This window comes from Aethalodelphis obliquidens, unplaced genomic scaffold (assembly GCF_003676395.1).
Source record: "Aethalodelphis obliquidens isolate GAN/ISIS:26980383/991018 unplaced genomic scaffold, ASM367639v1 scaffold23, whole genome shotgun sequence".
Classification (NCBI taxonomy): domain Eukaryota; kingdom Metazoa; phylum Chordata; class Mammalia; order Artiodactyla; family Delphinidae; genus Aethalodelphis; species Aethalodelphis obliquidens.
Genome location: NW_020837967.1, coordinates 6,519,488 through 6,532,116, shown reverse-complemented (window position 1 = coordinate 6,532,116; position 12,629 = coordinate 6,519,488). Strand labels below are relative to the sequence as shown.

At 48.5% G+C, this 12,629-nt stretch overlaps 1 protein-coding gene across 11 annotated transcripts in view; it reads right to left on the bottom strand.

Annotated features, from left to right (window-relative positions):
- Window positions 1-12,629, bottom strand: part of CELF2 (CUGBP Elav-like family member 2) — a 304,739-nt gene that overhangs the window by 48,673 nt on the left and 243,437 nt on the right. For all 11 annotated transcript variants that reach the window (XM_027121595.1, XM_027121594.1, XM_027121598.1 and 8 more), the window contains one exon: window positions 9,382-9,445. In XM_027121595.1, coding sequence (XP_026977396.1) covers window positions 9,382-9,445 — 64 coding nt within the window. The remainder of the gene's footprint in view (window positions 1-9,381; window positions 9,446-12,629) is intronic.

Below are 12,629 nucleotides of genomic sequence, written 5' to 3'. Positions count from 1 at the left end.
GTGTGTGTGTGTGTGCGTGCGTGTGTGTGTGTGTGTTGCACCAGCACGGACCGGCCTGGCTGCCACGGCCCCTTTAATGTGCTAAGGACGTAACGCAGTCGACCAGACACCGTCACCAACAGACGGCTGTGCAGACGAGAGGAGGGTTTAGCACCGACATTGAAGTCTGCACATCTGGCAACGGGTAATGATCAGCTGAGCATCCTCCTCGGCCTGGGCCGGAGGGTCCCCCAGGGCACCTGCTCCGGCCTGCCTGGCGGAGCCACGGCCCGATTCTGGGGCTGGAAGGAGCTCAGCCCGCTCAGCTGGGTCAGAGCCTCACAGACCCTCCAGAGGCTGAGGCACGTTCCCGCGGAGGGTGACTGACAGTCTGTGTCTAACGCGCACTTTCTGCATGTTACCTGTAAACTCCCCCATCGCTGTTCCGAACTCCTGCTGCGTTCCCCACCTCCTCCTTTCACATCGTTTGTACGTACTGCTGACCTTCACCACTAGATACTAAGTTCCCTGAGGACAGAGATGCCTTATTCGCTTTCAAGTCCACACACACACACACACACACACACACACACATGGCTACCTTCACTCATAGTAGGTGATGGGTGGATCCAAGGAAGATGAATGAACAGGGCAACACACAGCATGAAATGTTCCCACGCTGCTATAAAGAGCACTGTTGGGGCTTCCCTGGTGGCGCAGTGGTTAAGAATCCACCTGCCAATGCAGGGGACGTGGGTTTGAGCCCTGGTCTGGGAAGATTGCACATGCTGTGGAGCGACAAAGCCCGTGTGCCACAACTACTGAAGCCTGCGTGCCTAGAGCCCGTGCTCCACAACAAGAGAAGCCACCGCACTAAGAAGCCCGTGCACCGCAATGAAGAGTAGCCCCCACTACCAGCAACTAGAGAAAGCCTGCACGCAGCAATGAAGACCCAACACAGCCAAAAATAAAATAAATAAATTTATAAAAAAAAAAAGAGTGCTGTCTACAGACCCAAACAAGGTTTGTCTCTGTTCTTAGTTCTTTAGTATCTACAACAGCTTCAAATATTGACTGTTTCCCTCAACTGTTAATTAATCCCTTCTACAAATACTTATTAGGACCGTGTGTTTTCCTCATCTCACCCACAACACTCAGTGCTGTCCCAGACTCCCGCCGACCACACTTGGGCTCTCTGTCCCGCCGTCCTCTCCCTGTGTGCCCCCTTCTACCCCTCACCCCTGGGGGCTGCCCCGCTCAGCCCCTCCCCGCCTCCACTGCCAAGGCCGGGCTCTGGGGTGCCACACCGGGCAGGGCCAACTCTGTCCAACCACCGCACTGCACTGAGGGGGAGAAAACAGACCAAAGGAAGCAGAGATGAAGCTGGGAAGGAGAGGCCGTGGTGACCCCAGCATCTGAAGGAATGGGGGGGCACAGGAGGGAGGGGGAGCGTTCGATGGAGAGAAGCAGCAGGAGGACCCACAGGTGCCGCCCGGCCAGCCAACCGTTACCACATGGCCGCGACAGGCCAGAGACGGGGCCGCACCCAGAATTAAGTGGGGAAAACAAGACATTCCCTGCCCCAGGAGGCTGCTGGAGATCAGAACGGAGGGGAATCAGGGACTGGGGACAATCCAGTCCGTTTCTGGAAACAGGCCTGGATCCAGAAGCTCATTCTCATGCGTCTTTGGTGTTTGTTTTTTATTTTTAACATCTTATTGGGGTATAATCGCTTTACAATGGTGTGTTAGTTTCTGCCTTATAAGCAAGTGAGTCAGCTGTACATATACATATATCCCCACATCCCCTCCCTCTTGTGTCTCTGGTCTGACAGGGATGAGAAGAGGACAGGGGAGCGCCGGGCGGCTGCAGAGCTGAAGAGGCCGGGCCGTCCTCCTAGTCTGTCCCTTCGTGGCCCTCCGTGTGGGCTCCGGGAGGCCCCCCTCCTCTCCTCCTCACTTTTCTGGGTGCAGTCCTGTTCCCAGCCCCGACCCCGACATTCCTCCCTTCGACCTGTCCTGTGTTCCTCGGGCCTGGAAGGCACAGCTCTCCCTGCTGGTGACAACAGTGACAAGGACCCCGTTTACTGGAGGCAGCACGGGCTCCGCCTCCAGGACATCTGGGCTCCAATTGGGCTCGGCCTCCCCTCTGCCAGCCTCCCTGGCCTTGAGCCCATTAACTGTCTGCCTCTTGGATTTCTTGGCTGTGAAGTAGGTGTAAAACTGAACGGACCTCGAGGGTAAAGAGAGTAAATGCTTCGTACACTTGAAGCTAAAGAACAACTCCCAGGGCAGAGCAGACTCTTATCAGCTGGATAACAATCACAACAGTATCACCCCCCAGTAATGAGGATAATGGCACCAAAGACAAAGCACGTGCCGGACACACTAACCACGCTTAGTTAGCATTTGTAACAACTCTCGCAGTCCCACGTGCCACAGAGAACATGGAAGGTCAGAGCCCTGGGGACGGGAGGCTGGTTCTCGGTCCCACCCTGCCCCCCGAGCCTCCCCACGCCTGTGCCTCTGTCCCTCTTGGTTCCCACCTGGGAAGTGTGGGGGGACATGGGGAAGCAGTGAGAGGAGGGAAGGGGTGACACACACAGGGCTTCACAGGAAAGGGGCCGGGACATCAGACGTAAACGTCCACCAGCTCCTGACACCTGCCCATCATGGCTTTGCTCCTTCTGATGAAATCTCAGCAGAGGACGGCCGTGGGTGAGGGATGCTGCCTGGCACGAGCACGCGTGGGTCCTGGTTAGCAGGAGCCCAGGGTGCAAGGATGCGTGTACAATGGTGCCCCTGTTTGGCTTCCGGGCACCTGAGCCCCAGAGGGCCCGGAACTGAACCTGTGATCTGCGTCAGCAGCTAAGAACCCAGCTAACCAGGTACTAGATCTTGTCTTGAACTCAATCAACCCTTCAGTTTCTTACCCTCATTTCCTCTCCCCTCCATGCTCAGAATCGAGACATTACAGACCCCGGCCCACGCATCCTCGGGGAACCGTGGGCCACACCCTCTTCTGAACACTGAGCGGGTCACGTGGCAGCTTCCCTCCTGGTTGTCACTTAGCTCAGGGGCTCCTCCCTGGAGCTCTCCCCTGATGAGATATGGGTGGGGGGGTGTCTCTGAGCTCCCTGAAGTTTTATGAAAAAGCATGTGTATAATGGATGCACTTTTCTGGCAGCAGATCCTAAGAAGCTGGAGGACTTCCAACGCCTCTAGATAGACTAAAAGTGATGCATGTGAGTCCTGGTAGAAAACCATCGAACAAAGAGGCCTGGGGTTGGTGGTGGCGACAAGAGGAATCGAGAAGAGATCAGAGCTCGGGAGTGATGGCGCAGAGAATGCAGGAAAAGGATGAAAGAAGATGGCTCTTTCTCCCCCTCAGAACCTATACACAGTCAAGCTAACAAAAGAAAACAAAACCAACTAGAGAGTCTCCAAGAACATGTAAGCTGGTGGCTGACACCAGGGCAGGTCCCATGCCAAGGCTGGAGCTAGGAAACTAGGGGGCAGCACGCACGTGGGGACTCGACAGGTGTGCCTGCCCACCTCCCGTGGGTCTCGATGCGCCTGGACGTGGGCCATGGGGCCACAGAGGCACCTGTTCCCTGCACGGTGTCCTTCTGTCCGGCCAGGTGGAGGCCCAAAGCCCATTCTCTAGTCCATCCCCCCAGAAAGAAACCGTCCCAGGGAGGACACCCCTGCACCACTCCCGGGCCTTCTAAGCACTGCTAACATCGGCACATCACAGGGGTGCATCTGGGGTTCCGTGAGAGACTGGGCAATTTTCGTGGAGCAGAATCTCTGGACTCTTCACCGACAGCAGCGCACGTCCTCCGTGACGGATGCTTTGTCTCTTCCCACCCCGGATGTTCCCAGAGCCAGAGGCTCCTCACCTGTAGCGTGGACATCTCCCCTCCCCTCCCCTCCCCTCTCATTTAGGGAAGGGGCTTGGGGGCCATGCTGCTGCTGGGAAAGGCGTCTGTCCCACGCTGGGAAAGCGGCTCGGAAGCTTCGTGGGGACACACCCCAAGCTTCATCCGCTACCTCCTCAACTGTACCAGGCTCTCCGGGTACCCACAACACCCTCTCTCCAGACCTCCAGCTGCTGCAGACTCAGCCCCTGGACGGCCAGAGTTACCCACCAGGGCCCGGCCAGTCCTGGGCCCCCCAGGCTGTCTGAAAGGGGGTGTCTGCCTCTGCTGACTTTGAATTCACATTTCTGGTTGTTTCTCCGTCTGTTTCTGTTGTGAGCACACCCTGTCCTGTCATCCTCCTCTGTTCCTTCCACAGCGCCTCTGCTTTTCCACCCACCAGCCCATCTCATCACGGCTCCTCCCACGCGAGGATCCTGAAAGGGCACCGGATGGGAGGCGTGGGGTGTGTGTGGGTGTGTGATGCTGATTCTGGTTTGGCAAATAGCTCTTCTCTGAGAAGAAAACCACCCCCATTTAACCTCACAAAGCACGCTGCTTGGATGGGCACCCATCAAACCAGGGGCAACAATCTGGGTGACGAGAAATGCAAAACACTTAAACGAGTTTTAGGAAATCCAACAGTGTGCCGAGATCGAGAGGGCTAAAAAAAAAAAAAAAAAAAAAATTGGGGGAATACAGGGCTTCAACTTTTCACTCATTACTCGGGAAAAGAAAACCCTTCTCCAAACGAAGAAATTATGTACCAAACAGATGCACATTATGCCTACTTGAAACTTAAGATTAAAAAAAAATTATTTATAAGGAGAAGAGCATGAAAATTTAATTTAATGTTCACCTTAGGTAATTCTGTCTTATTGTTCGGAGCAATTACCATAAATCTGCATTTCAATGAGCGAGAACAGATGTCAGTTGTTACAAGCGCTTGCCAATCAGGTCTGTTAAAAAGTGACAGATGGGGGTGGTAATGGCACATTCTCAGAAGGCCTGTTAGCACTTTTCGCAGGAAGTGTGGGTTGAGGAGGCTGCTTGGCTGTGGGAAGAACTCGGGGTCTTCGTGGGTCCAGTTTGCACACCTCCCAAGTGTGTCCCTGACGTGAGGTTCTCAGCCTCCGATGCACAGTTTTTGCTGAAGTCTTCTTCCCTCTTCGCTCGTCACAGACATTCCAAGCCCGCCTTTGCTGGGAGGGGATCTCCAACAGGTAAAGTAGTTGCGATGTTGTTGTTCTGGGAAAATATTTGCCCTCTATGATTTCACTGTGACTTTGGAAACTTAGGCCAGATATTCTGGAAGCGAATTACTACCAGCTTTCCTGAATATCAGAAGTCTAAGGGAAGCAGTTTTCCCTTGTTTATCACAAGATGCTCTTCTTTGGCCATCGCTTCTTAATCTCTGTAATCTCTTACTAACAACCCCTCACCCTTGAAAAATACTTCCCCTGACAAAAAACAACCCCCTTAATAAATTTGGAATGTTGTCCAGAGCGAAGGGAGGAGGTGTTCCTGGGGCTGACCCACAACTGCTGCTTTTTGAGCAGTTGGGGCTTCTCCTGCATTGTTTATCGATGGCTCAGAGTCGTTTGTTATTTGGCCTCTTCAACCCTTTGTGCAGACCAGTCACCCAGGCTCATGCTGACAGAACATACCTGGATCTGTGGAGACGCGGAGCGCTGTGTGACCATCTCGGGGGCCAGAGGGAGCTCGGGGTTTGGATCGGTTTGTAACGTGGATCTGCCATTGATTAGCTTAGTGACTCTGGGCAAGTTTGTTAATTAACTTCTCTCTGCCTCAGTTGTCCCACCTGTAAAACGGGATGCTAACGGTCCCTATCTCATAAAGCGTGATGATATTTGGGAATTCTGTATCCTAACCCATAGAATACCATTTCCTGGTCCTTGGGCTCACAGAACTTATTCGAACTTTTTGTACTTCAGTTTTCCCAACTGTTACATAGTAACAAGTAGTGGTTTTGTCCTTGGCCGTGCTGTGAGGATAAACCCCATGATTATTTCAAGAAGCTCTGTGAAAAACAAACTTGTGCAATACTGCCCTTGTTTTGCTAACACGATGCTTTTTTGAGATGACAGTTGTCATAAATAAGTGGAAAACCGGAAAGCCACTTTCCCCTTAATTCCTTCTTCTTCAGGAAAAATCCAGACCCTTGGCCTGAACACAGACCCCACGTTTTTGAGATTTCAGAAATTCATGGAATACCACAGTTGAGTGAGAAATGGACACATTTTTATCAGAAGTTATGAGAGGGAAAGTGAAATCAATCGACTTGAAGAATGCACATAAATGCGGTCAGCTTATAAAAATTTTATCCTTACTAATCTATTTTCTGCTTTTTAAATTTCAGATATAGTAAAGGTTCCCTTTTATAAAATCATAAAACATGCCTGAAGTTATTTTCAGTTTGAAAGGAAAATGGTGTTGTTTTTTTTTGAAAAAAGAAGTATAGTTGATGTCTCATTCAATTTTATTGATGTAAGTACTTAGGAACTTGTCTCCTCCTAATTTTTTTTTCTGTTTTTTTCCAGCTTTCTTTTATTTTCTCCTCAAACGGAAAATGTTTACTCATTCAAATGAGACATTTTAGACTCTAGTGAGACACCTCAATTTCCTGAAGGACAGACCATTCTGTTCTGAGAGCTGTTCACAGCACAGTGCTCGTTTTCCGAAATGATATTTCACTCTTTGGTGATGGTGCTCTCAGCTGCAGTACTCGAATTTTCCACGTGGAGTTTATTCTCTGGCCCTGGAGGACGTGAACGTGGCATCTGCATTGTGGAGGTGCCCGCTCTCTCTGCCACAATCTCACTCAATTTACCAGCATCGTAAACCCAGGGGTGCTTTGGGCTGAGCCACCTCTCGGGCTCCTTCATGTTGCTTCCACCGTGTATGTCAATACCACGGGCTGTGTGACACGTATGACGCTGTACCAACTCGCTGATCCCAAGTCTCTGACAACTCGTTCATGAAGATACAGTCGTTAGGTTGTGTAATGGTCTGTGGCTTAGACATCAGGCTAAAGTCAAATTTCTTAATTAAAAAACCAGGTATTTCACTTAAGCTTCATTGGGACTGTATCCAACACTTATAAATTTACTTACTCATCCACGCAAAACAGTCACAAGTGCCACTTAGAGGAGTGAGGGCTGAGGCCACGCCCCCTCGGAGCATCGGTGATTCAGAGGTGAGGGAGCAGGGGAAGGAAGAGAGGCTTTTTAGGGGAATGCGGAAGAGGGGCCCTCCGTCCCACAAGTCGGTGCTCTGGGGAAACGTCCTCCAAGAAGGGGCCTCTATGATCCACCCACTTTCTGAGACTGGCTTAGGTGACTAGCGCTGACAAAAGTTAAGCCCTACTCTTGGGAGAAGAGAAAGAGCAGGGGGCCAAGAGCACTTGGTTGAAAAAAATAGCCCAAACCACGATGCTTCCAACACTTGGGAAGATGAGACCTGATTCTCCACAGGAATGAAGGAGACTTGTTATAGAAACGGCCAGGCAGACAGAACCCTGACATCCATGTCCTTCATCCTCACTACTCGAGGTGACAGTGGAAAATGGGCCACTCGGCCTTCGAATGCACAGCTTGGGCAGCCTCGGTGCTGAATTTAATGCCAAAGGTTCGAGAAAGGGGTATTTTGGAGAGCCAAGCGCATTCACAGACCACCTTTAAATTAGCCATCTGCCCCATGCACCTTCTCAGGTGATTCCCAGATACCCTCCATTTTTAAATGAGCACACGGCGTGCAGATGCTACCATCCTGACCTGACCTGGCGAGCCACGGGCGCCTGTGGCCTAACGAAGAGTGACAAGGCGCACCGTCCACCCGAGAAAACATGCCTGGCAATAGCCTCAGGACCCAGTGACCTTCTCTGCATAATTCAACTGTGGGAACGGGAGAGCCTGAGGCTTCCTCTAAGGAAAGACTCTAATTCTGGATCTGGGTGGGTCCCTTCGATTAGAAGAAAACCAAATCTTGCACTGGCGGAAAATGCAACACATCTCAGCATTTCTTTCAGAGCTTGCAATCTGGAAGGTTTTCTCTTTTTAAAACGTAGAAAACTCTCTGAATATTTTAGTTCTGTCTCTCCAATCCCCTTCACAGAACTAAAAATAAATCAACTGTTGAAGGCGATGCTCAGCTCCAAGGCCAGCTTCCCCAAATGTATTCGTCAACATTCTGCTGAATGGTTTCACTACTTATTATTTTAACATGTATTCTTTTCCCATAATAATCTAAAAGTGTTATTACAATAGAACAAGCTGGGGGTACCAGATTTAAAGCCCCACGGGTAACTGAGCAATGTTTTTACTGTAGGCGAGTATGTCCCATCAGACAAGTTATATTAACCCTGGAGGCCACCACAAAAGGCTGGGCTGACAACAACTGGACATACAGGAACAGAAATCTGCGTGTGCTCGTTCCAGAGTCTCCAGATCCATTCAAAATGAAACAAGGAAGAAAAAACCCCACAAGGATATGCATGTGGGAGGGGGAAAAAAGAAAAAAGAAAAAAGGAGTTTTCATAGTGACAAATAAGGAAATCAGGCTTTTATTCTGTACATCCTGGGTTCATTTCATTGACTCAGGGTGTCCTTGATGAAAACAAACTGTGCTCGATTCTAACATGCCCCAAGTCTGTTCTCCTTGCCTCCGCTCCCCTATCTTTTCGGAATCAAGCAAGGAAGAAGCTTCCTCACTGCTCCTCGCGGCAGGTTCCTGGCACCTGTGCTCTGATTCATCGTGTGGGCTGCCTTCCCTGGCCCCGTGGTGCGGGTTAGGATGTGAGCCTGGAAGGTGACACAGCAGGACTGACCTTTCACTAATCACTGCCCCTCAGTTACTACTGACACAGCTCATAATAAAAAGAAATCCTTCATGAGCCGGCTTTCAAATCCAGTCCCACTTTGATTTTGCTCAAGAACAAAGATTCTACTTTCCCATAAAAGATTCTGATGCGCAATTCTGTCAGCTGGGGTTCTGAAGTTAAAAAAAAAAAAAAAAGGCACCCTGTTAATTGTCTGTGGTTATCAAGGGACTGCAAACGGTATCAGAGATAGGCCTGCAAGCCTGACTTTCATTACGAAGGTCAAAACATTCTTATTGACTGCCTATTATTAAAATTCTAGAGGGATGTCAATCATGGCAGCTGCCCTGGATATAGGAATCTTGTTGGAAATCCCCCAGCCGGCAAACCCATTAAAAAAAAATAATAAACACAACTGTGGAGGGTACTGTGCAGGAATTCTCAGCCCCCCAAATTTTCTCATAACTGTTGGAGATGCCAGAGTTAGAAGATCAACTTCTGAGCAGCTGACTCTAATTTTAACACCTAAGCCAGAAAGCAACTAGGACCGGTAGTTACTCTTTGTTTGTATTTTCCCCAGCTTCTGAACCCATCCCAAATTCAGATGACAGCACGGTCAAAAGGCAAGGCTCGCTTCATGACTTACCAGCCATTTGCTGAATGCCACTGAATGCACCCAGGTTGCTGGAGGAGGTGGCCTGCTGCAGAAGCTGCAAAAGAAAAGAGAAAGGTACTGTCAAAATGAAGTGGAGCTTGGAAATGTACTGTCAAGGGAACTTCCCAAGTCCACTGAGGGCACGTCCAGTTCCCTTTACATTTACATAGTTGGTTGCTGCTGCCTGTTAATGGGCTGAAGGTTCCGAGAGTTGGGGCTATAAATCCATGTCAATGTCTAATCTCTATTAAAAAACACAGACACTGGGGAAACTCAATAACGTAGCTGCCTTAAAACAATTCATCAATTTACTTTTTAACAACCAGGTGTTAAATCTGTGGGAACCAACATGGCGTGACTAATGCTCTCTCTCTGGAGCCTAGTAGTTCCCGTAACTCATCTCTGTCAATCGCGGTCCATCCCTAGGTCTCCTCCGCTTTCCTTCACAGCTCAGTGTCCTACAACCTTCATTAGAGAGGTATAGATTCACTGACTCTTGGGCTAACAGAGAAGTCACTGTAATACCTACAGACATAAGTGTATGTATCTGCAGCCACAGAGTCACTGTCATGACTTCATGACCAAGACAACGGTCACCCATTTTAAGATGCTTTTCGTTGGCAGAGAGCAACATACTACTTGTCAAAACTCACAGGTATCTGGTGCTATGTATGTTGATGCTATGCATTATAAATACATCAGCATCTTTTAAAAAAGAAATGAAGACAGCTGTGAAAAGGCCTCTGTATTTTGTTCCTAGAGCTTCCAAAAATACATTTAATCCCCCATATAGAAACGGTGGGTACCACAAGGTAAAGGCATGTGGTTACTGTTCGAAAGTACTCCTTTATTCGTCCACATCAATTGAATTATAGGTTAACTTAGGTGCTATACTGTTTGACTGGGCTTATTGATATTCTCCTTTTGGTTGATCAATACAGCTGCAGTTTGTACCTGGGGGCAAGTGTGGAGTTATCTCCTATACTCAAAAGTCCATGGATGCTAAAAGCATAGATTCACCAAATTTATTATTAAAAAACTGCTATGGTACTATGAGCTTAGGAGGAACCAGATGAATTCACTATTTAAAAAATAAGCTCTCAGAATTTGTTTGGAGTGCTGCAAAACCTAACGGAGAGCACTGCCACTCCTCCAGGTAATGGTCTCCTCAGCTTAAGAGGAAGGAAACTCTACAACGGGATGTGACTCAGAAATGGGCATCTAGCAATTGACTTAAAAGCACCAAGGAGAGTGGAATAGCGGTGGCTGATTCAACGTGTCTTAGTTACGATGATTAACGTAATCCCTATGGGGATTAACATGAACAGCTGTGGGCCTTCCCTGGTGGCACAGTAGTTAAGAATCCACCTGCCAAGGCAGTGGGCACAGGTTTGATCCCTGGTCCAGGAAGATCCCACATTCTGCGGAGCAACTAAGCCCGTGGCCACAACTACTGAGCCCATGTGCCACAACTGCTGAAGCCCATGTGCTGCAACTACTGAAACCCGCAGGCCTAGAGCCTGTGCTCCACAACAAGCCACCGCAAATGAGAAGCCCGCTCACTGCAACTAGAGAAAACCCGCACGCAGCAACGAGGACCCAATGCAACCAAAAAATAGAATTTAAAAAAAAAGACAAAAACAAACATGAACAGTTCCCAGACATACGTCTGCAACTTTCATTCATCCTTCTCGACTCAGGGTAGTATACTACCTAGACATTACACACAGACACACACATACACACAGAATGAGAAAGAGGAAGAAGCTAGGAATTATGTTTTGACAGAGAGAAATCCCTTATCTTGGTTTGATTTCTTGGGTTTCCCATTCTCTTGTGGTTGCAAGCCCTTACTCTCTCCTATATTAGATATTAAAAAAAATTAAAGTTTAGTCAAGTTCAATGAGCTTTGAAGATACTCTGAGGAATTAATAATCTTTACTGATTAGTAAGTGGCAATACCTGGAGTGTCATTAAACTACTTCCGTGGATTCTTCCCACTGACAACCACTCTTTGGTGAGCCACAGTCAGAATCTACCCTCAACACAGAGGCAGGAGATGCGTTAAAGGCCAAGGGTCTTTTCAGAGAAATGGGCTTCCGATCGAAAGGGGTAGAGCAAACTTGGCAGAGAAAGAATGGAAGCCCTCGGTAGGGGAAAACGTAGTTCAGAGCGTGTAAGAACACGTTCTTATCAATGAGGTGGGGATGAATTCTCTTTCAGGATTCAGAAAGAATTTTCAGATGTGATCAAAGAAACATGTGCCAGAGATTTCTGTGAGCCCTGGGGCATGGGAGATGGTCGAGAAGACCAGGGCTAGGCACGTGTGTCTTGGTTTTCAGACATGGTGGAGCAGGAAGCTGGATTCTTAGAAACTACGAAAACGTGAGCCTGACGTCAATCTCTGAAATTCTTGTACTTAAGGCGATGATCTGTGAACAACTGAGAAACACACGTTTGTGAAAAACAAATGATTGTTCAGCTAGACTCATTTTTTTTTCTCATGAAGTTTCTAGACCGATAGACCAAGAAAAAGATATGGCAAGCACATATAGATTTCAGCAAGACATGTGATGAAGTCTCTCATCTCTTATCTCTTTGTGGATAAGATGGAGAAATGGCTAGAAGGTGGCAGCAAACTTGGTCACTGCTTGTATTAATAACTCAGGGGAAGACAGGAGAGGCACGCTTCTCCAGCAAGACATCCAGACATGTCTTGAGTAGCAATTACATGGCAGACACCAACAGGCGGTGGGGTGGGGTGGATAAAAGAGGAATGTGAGTCACATCTGTCCTTGGAGAAGCAGCCCCGCCGGATGGAGAGAACCCATGGAGGGCTGAAATCCTGCTTGACCACCAGTGTCATGACCTTGCGTAAAGTTACATAACCTTTTTAAAATTTTTATTGGAGTACAGTTGATTGACAACGTTGTGTTGGTTTCAGGTGTAAAGTGATTAAGTTATACATATACATATATCCACTCTGTTTTAGATATTTTCCCCATATAGGCCAATACAGTGAGTGTATCGAGTAGAGTTCCCTGTGCTATACAGTAGGTCCTTATTAATTACCTGTTTTATATATAGTAGTGTGTGTAGGTCAATCCCAGTCTCCCAGTTTATCCCCTGCCCCTTTCTCCCTTAAGCCTCTCCCTTTCCTCACTTGTAGAAGCATGGTGATCTTACCTTTCAAGGTCACAGGAAGGACTCTTTTACAAAACAGTATTGGTTCTGCTACA